The sequence below is a fragment of the Semicossyphus pulcher genome, unplaced genomic scaffold, assembly GCF_022749685.1.
Source record: "Semicossyphus pulcher isolate SPU_LCO1_2020_fin unplaced genomic scaffold, fSemPul1.0.p SCAF_8, whole genome shotgun sequence".
In the NCBI taxonomy this organism is placed as follows: Eukaryota; Metazoa; Chordata; class Actinopteri; order Labriformes; family Labridae; genus Semicossyphus; species Semicossyphus pulcher.
Window position 1 is genome coordinate 7,439,340 of NW_027211759.1, and position 21,236 is coordinate 7,460,575.

A 21,236-nucleotide genomic window follows, 5' to 3' on the forward strand; every position below is an offset into this window, starting at 1 on the left:
TGATGTGTGATACTGATGTAAGGTTGTGTGTATTATTCAGAAGTGCAGTAGCCTCACAGCTGCGTTGCGGCTCTGCAGGAGCGGCTTGGTGTTCCTCAGCAGCAGTCGGTGGTCTGGATCCATCACGTACGGCTTCCTCTTGGCCAAGGCATGAGCCTCGGCCTTCTTTTCTTTGTCCTCCTCCTCGTCCTCGTCGTCTTCATCTGAGCCGTAGAAGGTCTTGTCCCCGCCCTCTTCCAGCAGAGACTCCTGCAGACACAGTGGGGAGTAAAAATTAGGCTGGGGGACAAACTTTTTCTTGCATGGAAAGTAGATGTTGACGGATTGAATAAAAAGCCTGTTGGTATTTTGGCAATACTGTGTGAGGAGCATCATTATTACAGAGCAAAAAGATTTCTTCCAATTTATCTCCACATGTGCTGGGTATTACTACAATACTAATGTTCAACACCGCGTGAAAAATTGCTCTATTTTGTTTCTAGTGGCTTATGAGAAAGTAAATCGACAGGTGGGTGTGAAACAAGTGATAAAACAGAGAAAAAATTCAAGTTGTCGACCGTGTAAGACAATGGTTTTTAATTTGTACCTCTGCACAGTCACAATGGAAGAACTGAAAGAAAACAATTAATCCAACAAATTAAAGTTGTATTGTTTAGTCGTAATAAATGCACCTGTACATTTTGGCTGCACTGTAATCTCTCAAAATCCTTTTATTATGCAAATTAGCAGTTGTTGACAAAGCAAAACAAAGAGACCTGGGGTCCGTTTCACAAAGCAGGTTCAACAAACTCTGAGTCTAACCCTGAACTCTGAGTTGATCTACTCTGAGATAGGAAACTCTGAGTTTTCGGTTCCAGAACAGCTGATCAGAGTTAGTTCAATCAACTCTGAGTAGGTTCACCCGGAGTTAAGTGCGTGCATGCTGCCTGTAAAAAGCCAGCATTAATGGAGCCCCGACACCACGATTCACCATGGCAACGGTACACAAAAAGAGGTCCTCCTACGTCACACCAGCGGAGCTCGAAATCCTCATGCGGACGTTCAGCGAATGCGAGCATGTTTTTAGAAAAAATAAAGTAACACGGCTGCAGCTGCAAAAGAGAGAGAAGTGGCGTGGGAAGAAACTGCTGCTCGAGTTAATGCGCAAGTTTGAACTGGTCTATTTATTTTATACTTAATCACGACCGGAAGCTAAAATGTATTTTAATTTAGGAGCAATCCAGCGGGAGAAAAAAACGTACATGGAAGCAGTTAAAAATAAAATACCAGAACATCATTCAAAGGTGCGGCTCAGGCAGAACAGGCTCATGGCTGAACCTCACTTCAGTCATATTTTAAATATTAAACAGATTAAATATCATTCAGTGCCAGTTTTAATGTGCATTAGCTTTATCCCTAACATGATGCTGACTTCACATACATTATAATTTATGTTGATTAAACTGAATTGTGTTAGTTTAAAACAAATCCAATAACTTATTAAACATCTTATTTGAGTGCTCTCGGCAATAGCGGTGGAAAAATCTAAAAGTTATGACTTTGACACAGATTTGTCTTTTGATTTTTTTTATCATAATTATAAAATACTTTTTCAAAGGGGTCAGAGCAGCACAGAGACGCAACATTTCTTTTTTTTTTAAATTTGTAACCGCTCAAATACGCGTGAGACGGGCTGAATAAATGAGGAAGTCGAATGAGGGTTTTTTGTATTCTAGAGGGAGGAGACGGAACGAAACTCTGAGTTTCCTGAAGAAAACCTGCTCCCGACCAGGTTTGGTTCATAGAGTCTGTTACTACGGTAACTGACCGAGAGCTTAAGTTACCTCTCTCTGTGAAACAGGCTAGAGTTACCCCTCTTTCTCTGGTTTGAGTTACCTCCCTTTGTGAAACGGAAAACTCAGAGTTTCCCTCATTTCAGGGTTAACAGACTCAGAGTTTTCAATAAACCTGCTTCGTGAAACGGACCCCTGGTCCTGAGGTTTGTTAGTTTGCACGGACTGTTTTCACCTGCAACAATAAAATAACCTTTACAGTATATTTTCTTTCTGTCTTTCTTTGTGATTAAATGCAGTGATACACCACTCAGTGTACACAGTCTGTTTAAAAAACGTATGGAGTAAAACATGGTGGACATAGTGGGTAAGAATCAACCAATCTTTATTTATACTCAAGAGATCATTGAGGGGCATCCCTTATTTACAATGACATCGAGTCCATTAAAAACGCAATAAAAAGACAGCGTTAAATGAACCAGAAGACAGAAGGATTTAAATCACTGGCTGATTTTGAAACAAAGAAACATTTAATGTACTCAAATAGTTAAGTTCATCATTAAAATTGTAAAAAAAAAAATAATAATAATTACAATTAGATTTCAGAGGAATGGTCAAAGCATTAAGGAAAATTGTTAAATGCCCAATCAACATTTATCAAATAAGGTATTCTGTTATTTATGAACTGCTGTTGTGAATAACTATGGCTTCTTCTATGGCTCAGCATGTCAATCCAGAAAAACATTTTTTACATTTACACTGAGTGGGTCTTTATTGTGGACGTAATCTCCTACAGACCGATGCAGAATCCACACATGAAGAGAGATGACCCACTTGCTGTAATTTATCCCTTACTTGGATTTTGGACTATTGTTCGGACAAAAGGCCTATTTAAAGACATCACATAGGACTCTTAGGAATTGGAAAGGATATTTTCACAAGTCTTTGGGTCATTTTAGAGATCAAGATACTTGCCAGTGATGAAAAATATTCTCAAAAAGTAATCATTTATGAGTATTTTTGTTAGCTGTTACACAGTTGCTAAGTAAGCTATTTAATTGGCAAGCTAGGTAGCCTTAATTGAGTTAAATGCCATAAAATCGATAAGTATGGGACGCTGGTTTAGCTCAGTTGGTAGACGCCCCATATACAGAGGCTACAGTCCTTGACGCACTGATAGCAGGTTTGAATCCCCGTCTGCCGATCACGTCATCACACACTGTCTACTCCCCACATTTACTGTCTCTCTTCAGCTTCCTATCCAATAAAGGCAAAAGCCGTTATCTTAAAGGTATAATAAGTAGGATTTTTCTTTGCATTTTGTCAACAACACATTCAAACGGGGCCCCTCCTCCTGGGCTCTTCATCACCAGAAGCTCACTCTCTCATGCGAGAACACGCCTACCCCGCAGAGCTAACACCGACAGCAACAGGGTTGCCTTTGCGCTAGCATGCTAAGCGCCAGTTAGCTTGTTCTACCCGGTTTGAGGCCCCTACCTGTCCAACAGAAAGAAGGCCAACTCTGCATCGCTCTCTCGCCATGTTCGCCGGCCTGAACGAGGCCCAGTTGCTCATTTGAACCACTCCCACACTCACCTATACGCTGTGATTGGCTCAGGGAACCACGACAGCGCCAACAGAATTTTCACCACAAAAGAATAGATGCAGAGGGAACGGTCGCACAAGGGTCTGCACACACACTCACCGACACACATGTATAGAGGCCCATAAGTGATGATTTATATTATATTTGTCTAAAGTTTATTTTTTAAGGAAAATCCTACTTATTATATCTTTTTAAAAAAACCTTAAATAGATCTTATCAACTACTGATATCATTGTTATACTTTATACTAGTATAGTATACTAGTACTTTATACTGATTCTGTGTGTGCTTTTCACTCACATTCATGTTTGGGTTGAGGAATTGGGTCCTGGCGTAGCGGGTCAGCATGTTGATGATGACGACCTGCCCCCACTCCTCCACGTCGATCAGGAGATTACACAGCTTCCTGTAGTTCTTGTGGATCAGGTCGATGCGCTCCGGACAAACCTCCTCGAAAGCCATGACAACGCTTCCTGCCACCAGCTGAGCACAGATCCAATCACACAACAGGGGAGTATGTCAGGAGAGTGTGTGGATAGCTGTGGGACAAAACACTACCCATGCACGCTAAAATGACATCTTCAAATGAACAAGAAACCTGAATGTTGAATTATTTTTTCAGCCTGTTTCTGGGATGTTTTACTTGGAAATTACAACATCCTGTGCAAAAACAGCAAGGTAGGGAAGACTGGTTAAACAATGATAAGCCTTGAAACTGTACTGAGGCGTTGAATTCCATCTGGTTCTGTGCACAGACGCCGCTTCTGAATATTTTGTGCACTTTGCATTTTTCATACCTTTATTTGCATCTTTTTTTAAAACAATCTGGTGGAGAAAATATTGGATCAGTGGAACAAACACCCACCGTGGTTTTGTCGGCGAGGAGTTTCTCGATGACTTCAATCAGCTGGTCCTTCTGTTCTGGATCCAAACTGAGAGCAGAGGAGAATAAATCATTTAAATGCATGAAACAAGGATGTTCGAGGAATAGTTAGCAAGATTACACTATTGAGGACAAAAACAAAGTGTTTTTTCGTCTTCTTCTACTGCCATTAAAAGCTTAACTTTCAAACTAAGTCATAATTTGTTTAAGCAGAGATATATGTAACTAGTAGGCACTAATAATCTACAAAGAGAACATATATCATCGTCTTTTTGGGCTCTGGAGAAGAGTCCTGGTATTTCACCTGTAGAGTTTAGGAATGGCGTGAGCAGCTGTCTTCCTCACATATGGAGACATATCCGATGCCGCCTCTTTGATAGCCAACATCATTATGGGGACGATGATCGTGACTCGGATGCTGGAGAGGACTCGCAGGGCGCTGGCTCGGATCAGCTGGTTCGGATCCTGCAAAAGGACAGAGCAAGAACGTCGTGAGCAATATATCTTCAGATTTTTATAGCTGATTTCTGATGTTAGAATGCTGCTTACTTAGCAGTACCAGGCTAAGGGGAATGCCGTTAGTTTTTCAAGAAGGAAGTCATAAAACTTTGAGTTTGTGGCTGCATTTGATGATACACCATCTGTTGTCCTCCGGGGACAATCTGCGGCATCTTTCACATGAATTTTTCCAACAGTGAAAAAATCAAACTCAGAACCATTCATTTATTCCTAAAAGGGTGCTAGAGGAAAAGTCAGGGGAGCATCAAAGTGACAACTATATAGCCTCTGGGAGTGAATATGTCAGGCATTCAGGTTTAGCATTTAGTGATTAGGCCTTCCAGCCAGGACTTCTTCTTCCGTGCATTGTTTACAGTCCAGTTAGCAACTTGAGAAGCAACCATGCGTTCAGATCAAAAGTCCAGATATGTCAGCAAAATAAACGGCATCAATTCATGGTTCATTACTTCCCCCAGAGGAGCGGCCGTTCATCTGTTTGTGGTGAGTCTCAGTTTGACTGTAAATAGTAAGTTACACAGAGCCTGTGCTCTGGCTTACTTCAGCGGTACGAACCAGAAAAAAGAAACTGATTTTCTTGTGATTTACTTTTAATAAATGGCTCTTAAGTTTGCCTAAATTACAACATCATGATGCAGATTAGTAAAAAGTCAAAATGGAGCTTTGTCCGGTCTGTCCTCAAAAGAAGAAGAAAATTCCTCTAAAAATGCTTGTTTGTTAAAATTGAAGGTCGGCTCTCTGGTGCATTCTGGGTTGTAATTTTTAACAGATTGTTAGTTGAACTTGCTGCAGATGTCTGTTATAAAGATTAATAAGAAGCTATATCGTTGTCAGACGACCACCGATGAGAGCCGGGATGTCATTACAGCAGATTACATCCGCCTGCCACACTGTGTTTTTCCTGCTGAAGCCTGCTGATACATAAATGAAATTGTGATTGGTCAGTTGGTTTTAAGTATCTTTAAATCTAGCATGATGATAATTCTGGAAATTAATTTGGGACTGCCAAAAGCCTGGATCTCTTTTTTTTGTCCATTTTTGTCTTTATTTATAGGACAGCTGAAGAGAGACAGGAAATACGGGGAGACGAGAGTAGGGAAAGACATGCAGCAAAGGGCCGAGGGTGGGAATGGAACCTGCTGCGTCGAGGCCTGTAGCCTCTGTATTAAGGGCAGCTGCTCTACCAACTAACTGAGCTAAACCAGCTCCCCATGAAGCCTGGCTCTCTTGTCATTGACTTATCAACTTGGCAATAAGGATAAGGGGTAATGATGCCTTTCCACCCTTTCGTCAAATTATGGTCACTTCCGCCCTTTTTTAACAGCCAACATGCCAAACTCAAGGTTTAAAAAAGACAAACCAACAGGCAACAGTTGGTAACGTCATTCTTATATACTCTGCTAGCATGACTCAGTACATTAAGTAAACCATTATTTAGCTCATTATAACCTCAAATGCTGAAGTCAATATCTGACTGAATTATCACTTGTGAAAATGCTGTACCTTCAACCCTCGCTGAAATGTTGAAATAGAAAGCAGGGCAAGATCCTGCTGCTCCTCGGCATAACGCACCAGGTAAACATAGACCAGCTTCTTCACCTGTAGAGGGGAGCAGGAACACAGACAGATTAAATCCAAATTATGTAGATTGACTCAATTATTTTCACTGGGATAAATCTGAAGAGAGGAGATGAAGCAAAGCGATAAAAACCTTAAAAAGAGGAGCGGGAAATTGCAATTTTGTTCAGGTGAGATAAAGCAAAAAAAACCACGGGGCTTTTAAAGATGTGATAAGATGATGCATAATTTACAAGCAAGCAAAATAAAAAAACATTTTTTTAACACATACAATTACGCTGGCAAATTATACCTGAAACTAGAGCTCATTACATACCTCAATGTTTTTACACGCCACATTTTTCACCACAGCAGGAAATAGATCTGATGCGTTTTTACCTCGGGCGATCATCTGCAGAAAACACACACACACACACACACAGAAAAAATAAGCAATGAAAATTCAACAAGGTGACAAAATCAACATGAGGGGAACCTTTTTTTATCCTATATTTTCTCTTTTCATGCTTCCGTTTTATCTCCTCGGTCCTGCAGGGAAGATATGGAGAGATGGGTGTGGAGCTTCAGAAGGAGGACGCTCACACAGATTATGAATATTTAACAGCTGACTGCACAGTTTGTATCTTTCACCACTGTGTTCATATGATTCAGGATCCAAACTACAGTTAGTTTATATAAGATCTCCCATGGCTGCATTTTTTTTTTAACTAAACTGGGTACAGAGAAGAAGTTTTGGGTCTTCATGTTTGTCTGAAAGAATTAAAAATGTTGCATGTTGTGTTGTACATGACGTTTTTTTTCTCAAAGCCTCCCGTGCCTTTGTCTTTCACTCGACAAGCAGCTGCACCTGCTGATCAGTGAAATCCCAAAGTAAACATTATTCATACTCACAGCCACGATCCGCTTCATTGCCTCCAGCTTCAGCGAGTCTTTGTTGCTGTCCAGCATCTCCTTCAAGTCGTCGTGTCTGAGGGAGGAAAACGCTCAAAATTAGCTCACAGCTTGGCATTTTTTCTTCCCTCCTCAGCGGTACAGTAAACAGCAAAACAACTCTAAATTACCGAGGCTTCAAACAAGAAATGCAGACCTGTTTTACCATTTCTCATTCAGCCCTCTGAATGTATCAAAGTCTGCAAGTGTGACCCAGAAATTATTCTCTTTGAAGTGGGAACTCCCGCTTAGAAAATATGGAAACCTTTGAAATTGTGGGTAAAAAGCGGGGTAAGCGGAAAGTGACATAATACCTGAAACATGTTGAGATCTAAGAGAATTTATAGATATGTTTGCAAGTCTGGTGTAAGCAAGATTCCTCTATATCCTCTTCTTCTATAACATTCTTTAGGTAAATAATGTACAAGAAATCACCATGGTAAAGTATCAGAACAGAAGCAACATGGATTTCTCCATATCTAAAAAAAGAAACGGCCTACAATGTACTGCATGTTTTTATTGTATTTCCAGTTTATGAGGATCACAGCTGTCATGTCTGTCACCACATAAGAGCTTCTGTAACCCAGTTTGCATGTAACCCTGCAGCCACGTTCGCTCATCCTCCGTGTAAGAGATGATGGCAACACACCAGCTACCTCACGCACGAGCAGCAGGATCTGTGTCTGAGTGGATGTAAGCTGACATCTCCACCCTGCTTGCAATACAAACACACATAAACAACAACGACAGTCTGTACCAAAACCTGCCAGGAGGAACCTGCAGACAGCGACTGTCAGAGGCAGCAGATCACTGATACAGCTGCCACGGAAAGACACCAGCCTACGCACTGAGATGCTGATCAATAAGACGATTTCTTACAAGCATTTGGAGTGATTTGTTGACTTCTATCATCAAGTAAAGCAATCATTATTTCATATGCTTCCAATTCATGCAAACCTTTGAATTTACTGCTTAAACTTTGATATGACATAACCACAAGACGTCCGTTTACTATACTATTGATACAGCACAACACACTTCTCTAGTAAGCACATTTTAGGAAGTGTTTTCCATGTGAGGTGTCTGTGCTGGCATCAGTTTGCTAAAACTTGTCATTTTAAGGCGTGGGAATAAAGAGGTGGGGTTCGGTCCGTGGTGGGCGGAGTGATTATACTGCAGAGCTGCTCATTTTCCCCCCCGACTAGTTTCCAAGGCAACAAAGGACGCAATAAACAAGGTTAAGTGATTTCCTGCCTTCCTGCAGAGCCTTTGTTGCATCTGGCAGTTTTTCCATGAGGGACTGAAGGTCTGTGGAGCCGAGCTGCAGACACACAGCGATCTTCTCCTGGGACTTCAGGCTCCTGATTCATGCCACTCTCACCGCTATGCAACATGGCGGATACAATGCAGTCCAGACACCCAGATCTTATCTAAATAAAGATATTATTAATACCTCTGTCTAATAGGGTTTGTCTGGATCATGGGCTGTAAGTCTGTCAAAACTACGGCAATCAAATACTGGCAAAAACGGGAATAACAAAAATAACTTGTCAGAACTGCTCTGACCGGTTTTTGATTCCTGACATAAAGGACTGAACCAAGATTCAAAACCCTTGATGCATCAAGTCAAGTAGCAAGATCGCCTTCATTAAAACCTAAACAACATTTAGCATTAAAAAGTCAAGGCCAGGGCTGCACAGTGGTTAGCGCTGTTGCCTCACAGCTAGAAGGTTCTTGGTTCGAATCCCGGTTTCGACGTAAGGGGCCTTTCTGTGTGGGGTTTGCGTGTTCTCCCCGTGAATGCGTGGGTTCCCTCCGGTTACTCCGGCTTCCTCCCACAGTCCAAAGACATGCTCATTGGTGACTCTAAATTGTCTGTAGGTGTGAATGTGAGAAAAGTTGTCTGTCTCTATGCGTCAGCCCTGTGATTGACTTCAGGACGATCAGTCCAGGTGTAACCCCGCCTCTCACCCAATGACAGCTGGGATAGGCTCCAGCCCCCACGTGACCCTGAACAGGATAAGCAGTATGGATGGATGGATGGATGGATGGATGGAAGTTAAGGCCAAAAGCCAAGGAAGAGCAGATTGGATTTGGTGTGTTAGCGTCAACATGTGAGTGGCTAATATATCATAAACTCAGATGTATAAAAGTAGATTATTCCCTCAGTAAGTATCCACCCCTCCGCTCTAAAATGTCACCCAATCTTGGCTAAATGCGGTGGATTAAAAGTTTGGGATGCGCCTGTAGAAACTAAATTAGCCCTTTTGATGTACTGTACTTAAATCACAGCCATATTTAGAAAGCCATGTCATGTGTAGCATTCTCAAAATTCATCCTTGTATAAAGTCTGAATATTCCTGGGCAGATTTTGGTTATTAAAAAAACTTACCGTCCTCAGCAGTTTTTTAACCCAAGCTTAAAAATGTGTATTTTTCCAATGATCCAAATCTAGTTGCAGATTTTAAAAATGTTTACTATTAGCAACGCACATTAAGAGGACTGTGCGGCTTGGAAATGTTCTCTGATTAGTCATCTTTAGAGTTAATTCATGTGTAAATAATTTGTTTTTACTTTGTGGTGTTTTTATATCCTGGTTGTACATGCAGTGAATACCACATACTTCAAACAGACTAAAAATCCAACAACACCAAACTCTTAGATCCAACTGTGGTGATAAGTTTTACATCATTCCTCTGCGTGAGTGGGAGGCTGGTGGGGTGTACTATATATTTCATTTGTTTTGGTGGTGTGACAGCAGTGAATGGAGGCCTTGCAGTCTGTGAGGAGGTGGCCACTGCAGAGCACAGTTGATTTATCACGACTCAAGCAATGTGTGTGTGTGTGTGTGTGTGTGTGTGTGTGTGTGTGTGTGTGTGTGTTCACAAGTTTTCATATGTGCTGAGAAAGATGTCTGCTTTCGTCTGCATCAAGCATCAAAGTGTTAATAAATCCAGTGCATGAGTAATATAGTTCACTCTGTCACACACTTCAAAACCTAAATTCATCAAAGACTGTCGAATTAAAAGCTGACAGAATCTATAAAATGCTGCTTCTGATGGAATATTTTTGGACGTCTGCAGTGAACTGACTCTTGGTTTTTTTGGATGCATATTAGTGGCTGCGTCCCAAAACATATTAAAAACTAAACTGTGTGAAAAACGTAAAGATAACTTGCCCAAAGCGCTGAAAGCCCAGGCATGAGGATGAGCAACGCTGATGCTGATTTCCAGCAGAAAATGAAGGTCCCACTGGTTCATTTCTCCCTGTGAAATTGTGATGATGGGTCACAGCTTCTGGCCATGACTCCAGAAATGTGAACATTTCTATCAAGTAGTCTCTTTATTACAGCCTGAAAACTCCTCCATCCACTGCCTTTGATGTGTCGTATGAAGTTTTTCGTAACAAAACACAAAGACAAAAAGTCAAACCTCAAACAGCAACCAGTGGTGATAGATGTTATGTGGATTGTTTCCTGTTCCTGTGAATTAATGGACAAATGTATATAATGTAAATACAATCGTTATGGGCTGGAGTTAAATCGTGACATGAACTGCTTCCTACTTCTGTTCCTAAACTCCTTTTCTTAAACTCCAAGGAAAAGGTCAAGAGGTCAAAAAAAGGAGAATTCATACAGTACCTAGGAAAATGCTATGAGAATCCAAATGCACCAATAGGGCATCATGCAAGTGAAAGGAGATAAAACAAGGCAAAAAAGGCTGTTTGACCACAGCCACGAAATGCTATCAGACCAAGTATGGTGACTTTAAGTTAAATGCCAACAGCAGTATGCTAACACGATCACAGTATTGATGCTAACATATTGATATCAAGGCATTTATAATCACTAACATTTTCCCAATCTTAGTTTAGAGCTTGGCATGCTAACATTTGCTAATTAGCACTAAACACAGAGTAGTGATTGGGCTCGAATGTTATTAGTTTAGCGGTTATTCATCTACTATCTCTCCCGCTTATCCTGTTCAGGGTTGCAGGGGGAGCCTATCCCAGCTGTCATTGGGCGAGAGGCGGGGTACACCTTGGACTGACTGGAATCACCGGTCAGTCACAGGGCTGACACACAGAGACAAACAACCTTTCACGCTCACATTCACACCTACGGGCAATTTAGAGTCACCAATGAACCTAACGAGCATGCCTTTGGACTGTGGGAGGAAGCCGGAGTACCCGGAGGGAACCCAAGCATGCACGAGGAGAACACGCAAGCTCCACACAGAAAGGCCCGCTACATCCAAACCTGGATTAAAATCTGGAACCTTCAAGCTGCGAGGCGACAGCGTTAACCACTGCTCCAATCAGGGCACAAAACTAAATAATTGTACTGATGATGTCGCTAAATAAAAAGTTAAGGGTTTACAAAAACTTGGTGCAGTTCATCCTAAGAGCAACATGAATGTCTGTACCAAATATCCTGAAGATCCGTCAGATAGTTGTTATAATTCACTCAATACCAAAAATGTCAACCTAATAGCATTGCAAGAGGATAACTCAGGGAATAGCTAAACTAACTAAAGTCATAGGGCTCTTCCTTTGGACCCCAATGAAACTCTTTTAGTTTAGAGACCAACCCAGCCTCCCTATTGAGCCATGTCACTACTGTGGCTATGAAACCGATGGTAAATCACTAAATGTAGGTCTCTCCTTTTGATGCCCGAACAATTTCCACAAGTTTAGGCTTATATTCAGAAATCGTACAGGAAACAGTCTTGTGCAAAAGAGACAGATTTTTCCATTGACAACAACCTCATTGAAGCACACACACTGCTGCTACATGATGTTGCTCTGACCTTGTTCTCAGTATGTCTCACTCTCACTCTCACTCCCTAAAGCAAAGAGCTCACATAATTTCTCTGAGAGTTATTAACAGACATTCCAGGAAACGGGGAAATCACAACCTAAATTATGATTGACAGCTCAATTTTAAAACATACCAAGCACTTTCAAAGTGCCAAAATGTAACAGCAGTGTAGAGACACATATCAACCAAACACTTGATTAGCTTTCGGGCTTGTGCCTATTTGCCACCTTCCTCAGCTTCACTAATTAATAAAGTGACAGGGATTCATGTGGCGTGTGATGACAAACAGGCTTTTTGAAGATCTAATTAAAACCTTAAAACATTGACTACATTTGCTGCAACAGTGGCCAAACATTAAACCCGTCACTGTGTAATTACTTAATTACAATTTGCAACCGCAGACAGGTTACACATGTTGTATGACCTCCACCAAGAAGGTTTGTCTGATGGTCAGCAGGATAACGGAAAAACTACGGGCCTAGTTTTCAGGAAAATTGGTGGAAAGATACAGCATGGGCAAAGGAAGTACCCATTAAATATTGGACTGGATGCGACTCACGTACAAGCAATGAAAGCAGATGCAACTCCTATTTGGTTAAGTCAAATTTTCCTTAACAAAGTTTTGTCATAACAGCTGTTTTTGAAATTAAGCTCCAATTTAGCAATTTTGTTATTTCACTCTAAGTACTTTATTCTGTACCTGATTATAAGTGTTTTTTGCTTTTCCAAAAATGTATATTACATTATGTGAAATAGTTCCAATTTGGAGGTACATGTTAAGAGCACAGCTGAGACAATGGCGCTTCAGCTGGACAAAGCCATATTTTCCCAGGTGCTGTTTGTCCATTTGTCAGCAGGATCTCACTTACAAACAAGTAATAATATTGAGCAGATTGTAACACTGGTGTCTGTGGCCATGTGAAAGGTGTGGCGTAACTAAACATACAACAGAAATAACAGCCAACCCAAACAGCACTGTAGAAATAACACACAGCTAAGGTGATTCTGCTTAAAGGAGCAGTTCGCCCCTGTAAAAAGCCACTGTCAGTCAAAGCTGGTGTTCTGTGTAATCGATCGAAGCAATAATATTTGAAATTGGCGCCATAGCTGTGGAGAAAGTTGTACAAACAGCTCGTGGTTTCGCCCATTCTACATTCCTACAACACACTGAAAGGAACGGCCCAGCGAGAGACGCTGGAGTGAAATACTACTGTTCTCGCTGAAAGCAGTGGGCCTGAGCAAGCTCCATGGCCTCCACCAGATGACCACCATAATAGCATGATAGGACTGAGGTTGAAAATCGGCGAACTGGCCCTTTAAGGTGGTTGCACATGCTGATTTGAAGATGTTAGACTCTTGGCCTTTCAAGCTGCCATTGTAGATATTAATAATGTTAGTATTAGTAGTGGCAAACAGTTGCCTAAAAACAGAGTTGAACTGAAGAAAAAGTTTGAAAAAAGATAAACTAAAAATGTCTTTTCTGTTGTACAATACTTCAAAGAAGTTTCAGGAACAAAAGCGAACCCCTCCAGGTCTCCACAGTCTTTCTGTTCAACCATGACTTATTTGAACAAACTATAAATGCCACCTCAGTGAATTATCTCAGACATAAAGCCTCGTCTTGAGCACCTGCAGGAAAAACGACCCTCTGACATGCTTCATACGTCTCAGCTCCTGCCCAGAGGGCTCGCAGTAACTCTACACCAACATTGGTTCTCCCATTTCCCTGGATTCTGGCTGGTCCTCCTGCCGAACGACAGCTGAATGTACAAACACCTCTGAATTATTTAACCCGCTGTGGTACAACAGAGTACACCGATGGTCAGGTTACCTGGCACCAAAGCCAAGAGATCTGCAGGCCTCTACAGCTGGAAAGTCTTTTTGCCTGTCTTCAATAACACAAGATAAAAAGTAATTTTTGTCCACTAAGAAAAGAGCTCTGTATGACTGTAAAAACATTAAAAGGAGTAGATATGAAAATGTATTTGCATGAATCAGAGGAAAGCTTGCATTTGGAAGCAGCTGCTGAGGCTGTTTTACATAAGCCGACTCTTTTAGAAGAGACTTAAAAAGTTTCTTGTTTTTCTTGGTGGCAGATGAAAAGTTTGCTTACATAAACCAACCACGAGAGTACTTCAGTAAAGCTCTCATCCTGTAAACAGAAAAATTACCTACTTTATATGTATGACTCAATAAGGTCCATAAGTGCAATTATATCTATCTCAACCCTAAACTGAGTCTGAGTATCACTTTTGATGTTCGTCTTTGGTTGGTTTACAGTGGCACTAATTTAAGAGCACAGCAGCTTCTATAGCCTTTGAATGACATCAGAGGTCTGATTCATCAAACAGTATGTAAATACATGTGATGTGTGAGTAAGAGCAATATTGAGGAAAAGCTATGTGTCATGCCAGAGTTACTGTATGTGCATGAAAAGGTAAACTTGTACTGGTACAGTCTATTCACTTTCCTTTTTGGCTATTGCTTCTTCGGGGCACTATGAGGTCCAATGCCAGGAGGTCTCCATCTTTTGACTTGAAGTTTTGTCTACATTAAAGTCGGTTTCACAAGTTGCAAGTTAACGGTTAAAAGTTAACGGTTAAAAGTTAACGGTTAAAAAAACATGTTAAGCAAAAACAACTTGTCATTTGACAATTGGTTAGTCGGTTGGAAATAGGACTTTTAGTCTCTTTATATTTTTATATACTCGTAAACTGAATGCCTTTGGGTTTTTGTAGGTTGGAGAAAAACCTTTTGGAGTCTGTGAAACTCAAATGGATATTTTCAGTGTTTACTGAGAGTTTAAAGACCAGACAAACATCAGACAAACCAAGTCAAAAGTCTGCATCTGAGTAATCAGCAAAAAATCATTTAGTTGCAGCCTTAACATCACTATATATATGCTAGCTACACTTCATATTTGTGCACTTTGACATTTTATAAAGGTGCTTTTTTTGCAGGTTTGGCAACTCTTTAATATGAAGCATCTAATAGTAGTCAAACCTTGTCATATGATGCATATGTCTGCAAGTTGCAAACAATTCCACCAAAGGAAGACAGAACGATCAAAGTTTTCATGATACGAAAGCTAATATTCTAGAAAGGCCTGAAAATAAACAGAATTTGTATTTAAGAAGTATGTACATTTTCTGTGCTGTTAATTGTCTTATGACACTTGAAATTGATCTTTCGACTCGTTAGGGGTTGCCAACCCTTGGGCCGAGAAACAATGACATCCTCAATTACTATTCTCCCAATATTTTAAGTGTGCTAATCAGTTGCATCAGTTATAATCTGCCCTGAAAAGGAAGCAGCTAAATGCTCTAAAAAGTAAGAGTTCTAAGTGTTGAACAGTTCTGGATCCTCCTGCATCATCCTACCGCAAAGGTTGACTTTGGAAACTGCCACCACCACTTCCACCACCTTCTTCCAGTGGTGCTCGTTCCTCATGGTCTCCACCACCTCCTCCTCCTCCACCACCTGTACCTCCAGATCGGAGGTAGCGCAGCTCGTCCGGCTGCAGGGCGCTGTACCAGGAGTGCTGCCCGCTGTCAGGGGTCAGCACGGGGCTCTTGTCCTCCTCCTGGCCCTGGACCTGACTCTGCACCGTCTTCACGATGTTCACTGCGTTCACCGGCAGCTGCAGCAGCTTCTGCATGGTGGTCATGTTTGGCTTTAGAGAGGAACCTGTAGAATCCCAAGTGGACAAAGTGCAAAGAGTATAGTTTTCTTAAGCCACTCCTTTGTGTTAATTCTCCAAATCCTCCTTGAATAGATTTCACGCAGCAAAGAGATGCTTCAGTTATAAATACTCCTTCCCTTTGAGGCTAAGTAGATCCAATGTGGACACTTCTTTGCTGAAATGATGCAAGAAACCTCTTCAGAAATGCTCCAGTGCCTGCTGAAAGGCTTCTCCACAGTGACAAGGTTGCTGCTGTAATCCAAATCCACTACAGCCCCTGTGCACTGTAGGTTTTTTCCTGTGACTGCTGAGTCTGTACGCATGCAGTGAAGCAGCAGACATCAGCTGCTCAGTAAATGGATGCTCGGCAGAGAGGGGCGTGGAGTTTTATTCGCCGTGAAGCCTCCTCTCTTCTCGCGACTCCTCCCGCTGCTCATGTGGTCCCTGCTGCTGCTGCTGCTGCTGCACCGGTCGCTCTCTGCCTCCCTGTACAACACGTCCATGTATCCAACAATGACACAGCCTCTCCCATCGTTTGCCACGTAATCACACCCTCCCCTCCACGCTTGTCATCTTTGCTCCGCCTCTTCACATCTCGCTTCCTTCATTCACCTTAACTCTCGCTCTATCACAGAGCTCTATCTTTTTCTGCCGTCTCACTGCAAACAAACCTCTTCCCGTATATAACAGATGCTTTTAATTATCACTCACACCTCCTGCTCATCAGGTTTAAAAATGTCTCCGTCCTATTCATTTTTTATACTATGTGAGGTCCTATTTTTCTTTTCTGGTCTTTCGTGACTCAGCTTTCTTGGCAGAGTCGTGATGAGGACAACTCTCCCTCTCTCCCTCTCTCTCTCTCTCTCTCTCTCTCTCCCACTCATTTCATTTTGGCTGGAACAAAAATAACTGCCTTGAAGCACAATTCACATATGCTCTTCCTGTGATCTGTAACAGCTCAGTCAGGATTTGTTGATATTCTTAAACACTAATAAGGTTTTTAACCGGTCATGTCAACAAGATACACGCCCCGGGGCTGCAGCTTTTAGTGTGAATAACACTGACGGTGACAATCCTGGTGTAAAGTAAACGCTGGATATAAAACAGAGAACAGGCTGGAGTTTTTCATCTCTTAAGTTCTCAACATGTTTGAAAGAACTCTTAATAATCTCCATCTAACAACACAAAAATAAAACATCCAGTTCTGTAAATCTCTTTATCTTTCTGACTACAAAAGACTGCTGCTGCAAATTATTACTAACAAGCATTTTTTAGATTTTCTCGTCTTCTTCTCAAAACTGATTTTGGGTGCAGTGCTGTGGTATCATTTTCCCTAAATGAAGGAAACTCTCAAGAGATACAAGAGATACGAAGACTTTCATGAATTAATAAACTGAAAGATGTATTTAAGTCCTGAAGCTGGATGAGTCGAATGAATCCTCTCATCCATTGGGACCAAAATGGAAATGAGCCTTTTAGCTTTATCGAGGTTTCTTTAATGGTTTTCAAAATGCTAATGCACATGTGTGTTTAGAGTTATATGATCCATGTATTGTGTCTGTATGCTAAATTAAATGCTCCATTCAGCAGATGGTAAAGTTAGCTGGGGGAAAAAGCTAACCTGGCTTTGTCTAAAGAAACAAAGCCGTCAGCTAACAGCTTTAAATATCAGTAATGTTAGCCTATATCTTGTTTGCAAATTGAGGTGTTATGAGCGGTAAAGTACCGAACTATTTCTTGGACATGTGCAGTAACTTCCTGCCTGGTCACATAAAGGTAATAACTAGACTGACATTTGGTAATACACTTACTTCCTGCTTTTTGGTTGTGGATGAATAAGAAAAATAAATACCACTTTCATCTTTGCATAGCAATGCTGCAGCTCCTGGTTAGCTTAGCTTAGCATAAATACTGTAAAGAGAGGAATGCAGATTGTTTGTCAATTTTTCCGTCATCTTAAAGGAGATAAAGGGAATGTTGATTAGAGACATTTCAAGTTTACTTTCGTTACCTTGGACAGATCAAGGGTGTCTGTTTTCCCCTGTTTTCCAGTCTTTATGCTAAGCTAAGCTAATTCTTGTTTTAAATTAAATAAAAGAGATATTGGTTGACTTTTATCGACCTTTTGAGTGGCAAAGAAAACCAAAACAACAGATATCCTTGGCATTGCTAATGTGATGATTTGACAGGAATTCTAAAGTTATAATTTAAGAAAAGTACAGGCACCTGAACCAGTCACAGAATGAACCCAGATCCGACAATTCATCCTCAACATTTGATTGTATGGATTGAGAGTAACATGTGCTGCAAAGCCCTTCTACAAAACAGCGCAGGCCATGAACCGAGCTTTTCAAATTATGATCTCAAAACCTGACCTGACGATGAAAAACCATTTAAACTTACAAAAAGTGATTTCATCCTGAAGGACAGTAAATGCCTTTTAAAATAGAGAAAAAACTTTTTTTCAATCTAAGAGTAATAACCAGAGAGGTTGACATGGTTTGAGGACTGAAGCAACAATTCTGCCATGTTTCCAAAGAGACGACAGTGAAGGTCGAGTAGGTGCTTTTACTGCCGTGTTTACAGACAAACTGGTTGAACTACCTTCACTGAGGAGACATCAACTCCTGCAAACACAGATCTACTATAGATAAGATCAACACCCAGCCGGCAGCTGAATCAACTATGGAGGCAGAATTTACACACATGTAATTTACAACTACGGCAAAATAATGGCAAACAACATCAAGGCAAATATGTCCTCCACCTTACCATCCACCATGTATGAACAATGAGCTCCCTCTGCTGGTGAGTAATGGTAAAGCAGTCCTAGATAATCGTGAAGCTTGTTGGTGATGCTGCTGCTTATTCTGCAAAGCCTTGTTACCGATTTCACCTGAGCAACAGTGACGGCAACAAACAACAACGCTTTTCCATCAAAGATGTTTCTGAACTGAGACACCTGCATTGACAACAGGTGGAAGAGGCAGGAGAAAGCAGGCATAGATGCACTGAACTGAAAAGTGCATTTAAAACTCAGAGAAACCCTGAGAAATATTGCCCTATACTGACCACAACTTAGCAAAGCAAGACTCCACTCAGATTACACAAAAGGACGGTCTGCATGGGGAAAAAAATATGCAATTAACCCTTTTAAAGTCTTTATGTTGAAGAATTCATGGATGTTGAAGTAGTATGAAAGTGATATATGTCAAGAACAGAGTATCTCTTTAGTCAGATTGATAAAGATGTGATAAAAGTAATGTAAATTAAACGGACAGTGATGCACAGAGCACACTGTATAACTCACACAGTACAGAGGCACTGATGAGTCATATGAATGCATTAAGTAGCATTAGTCAGCATAGCTGTACAACTGACACATTGATAAAAAAAAAAGCCTAAATATGCTAGCAACAATTTAAATGGTACATTTTCTATTTACAGTCCTGATAACACTTTTTGGTAACACCTCACTGTTTTGACATATTTAGCTTGATTAAAACTATTGAAGCCTGCACAATGGACAAACCAAAGCACGCACTTCCAGTTTCCATTCACTCTGCAGCCAGCTCCTCAGAAGGTGGATTTCGCCTGGGTTCACCTTTGACCAACACATGCACATAATCGACCAATAGAAACCCTGAAGCTCTGTATTTGGAAGCAAAGTGCATTTAAACACACAACCAGTCTGCAATGATCAATGAGCATGTATTACCTACATCAAAGACAAGACTTCTCTGTGTCTAGATTCCACAATGTGTTTTATTATTGTTTTATTTCACCTCTGAGTTAAGAGTAGAGTCAGACTGATAAATATGCCAGACTAAAATATCAGTAGCAATACCGATATCAGCATTCAGATATATCATAGGGGTATTTATGTCTGCCAATAAGTGACTAGAAATGGCTGATCAGAAATCCCAACTTAGGTTTGAGGTCATTTAGAAACCTGTCTACATTACATAGTTCCAAAACATCCAGACAATTTCATTTTTCATCTTTAAAATGCCCTACTAGGTAAATATCTTGGCACCAATTATTTTAAAATGGGATCCATTAAGATTCAGTTAAAATGAAAATTACTGTCAGCCCATGCATCATTAAAATATAAGTATCAGCCTAAATAGAATCCAGTATTGGTTGTGCTATGGGGATAATATGATGCGTGAAATTTGAACAACAAACACGCATACAAATAATATTTAACTGCAGGAGCTTGTTGGGCATTATCATTATTATTGTTGTTGTTTTTATTTGTATTACTGATAGCATTGCTGTGATAATTATGGATATGGTTATTATTAATTAATATCATTATGTTTGTCTAGCCACTGAATTGACGAGAAGATACAAGAACACAACTGGGATCCCTTACAAGAACACTGACAAAAACCTCAGCAAACATCCATTTTCAAAATTATTTTTTAAATACAGTTATCAAATAAGGGCTCACTCGTAATTTTTCACTCATGACTGAAGCTTAATCCTATTCTAGGTCCTTGAAAATCCTTGTAAAATGTGTATCTGAATTGCTCACAGTGAGCTGCTGCCGCTCTGCGCGCTGTCCAGCAGGGGTGGTGCTGAAAAGCAGCAGCTGAGGCCTGGCATCCCCAGTCTCTAACAACAGGCCTTTAAAATATCTCAGCACACAACAGGAAATAAACACAACCAATATTAACACCAAGAACCTCGCTGTTTTAAACACAGACCAGATAATGCGTGTATATTTCACGTAAAACGCTAGCAAAGGGCCGTAATTTGACACCACGACCAAATCACGGTGAGAGATTCAGGACCACAATACGAAAAGCAGCCTCAAATCACGGGCCTGTTTGCAAACAAAGTTCAGTTTGAGGGGGTTTATGTGTTTCATTCAGACGTTAAAAGACAGGAAATCACGGCCATACTGCTGCACCTCCCCCGCCATTAGCTAGCCGGGTATACACCCCCACTGTATGACAAATAGCTAATATCGGCGTCTAGCGGAAGGTAGCTCCGTACCTTTTGTAGTCGGAGGAGAAAATCCCTCCGCTCGCCGGGTCGTGACCATATTCAGGCTCTCCGACGCTGGACGAGCCCCCCTTCTCGTCGTTGAAAGCAGAGCTGGCGGACATTGCGGTGGCTGTCTTTCTGTTGTGTTTTTTTTTTCGCTCCCCCTCACAGAGCAGGGATGGAGATTTAGTGCAGAGGGCAGCAGGATATACGGCTCTTAAAGGCGCACGAGCACACGACCGTTATCTGTGAGATGCTCGGTTTAGAGGGGGCTGATGGGTGGAGGGATGATGCACCGGTCACGTGACGTTGTAGTCCTAACACCCGGAAGTGCTTGTCACTTACTTCATAAATAACTTTTTTTGTTTGTTTATTGTTTATCTTTATTTTTGTTCATTGTTTTTCATTTTGCTTGTATGCCCAACCTGAGGAAGAAGCTTTGTCTTATGATGAAC

At 41.0% G+C, this 21,236-nt stretch overlaps 1 protein-coding gene across 3 annotated transcripts in view; it reads right to left on the reverse strand.

Moving 5' to 3' along the window:
- Positions 1 to 20,932, reverse strand: part of LOC138612546 (AP-3 complex subunit beta-2) — a 52,951-nt gene extending 32,019 nt beyond the window's left edge. For 2 of the 3 annotated variants that reach the window (XM_069685866.1, XM_069685865.1), the window contains exons 1-8: positions 20,791 to 20,932; positions 7,247 to 7,322; positions 6,672 to 6,746; positions 6,281 to 6,376; positions 4,566 to 4,726; positions 4,244 to 4,310; positions 3,679 to 3,861; positions 58 to 249 (exon numbers count right to left, since the gene is read on the reverse strand). In XM_069685866.1, coding sequence (XP_069541967.1) covers positions 58 to 249; positions 3,679 to 3,861; positions 4,244 to 4,310; positions 4,566 to 4,726; positions 6,281 to 6,376; positions 6,672 to 6,746; positions 7,247 to 7,322; positions 20,791 to 20,903 — 963 coding nt within the window. In that variant the 5' untranslated portion in view covers positions 20,904 to 20,932. Of the gene's footprint in view, positions 1 to 57; positions 250 to 3,678; positions 3,862 to 4,243; positions 4,311 to 4,565; positions 4,727 to 6,280; positions 6,377 to 6,671; positions 6,747 to 7,246; positions 7,323 to 15,484; positions 15,515 to 20,790 lie in introns of those variants that run through there. The other variant, XM_069685864.1, reaches the window with a different exon arrangement.
- Between the last annotated feature and the right edge of the window lie 304 nt (positions 20,933 to 21,236).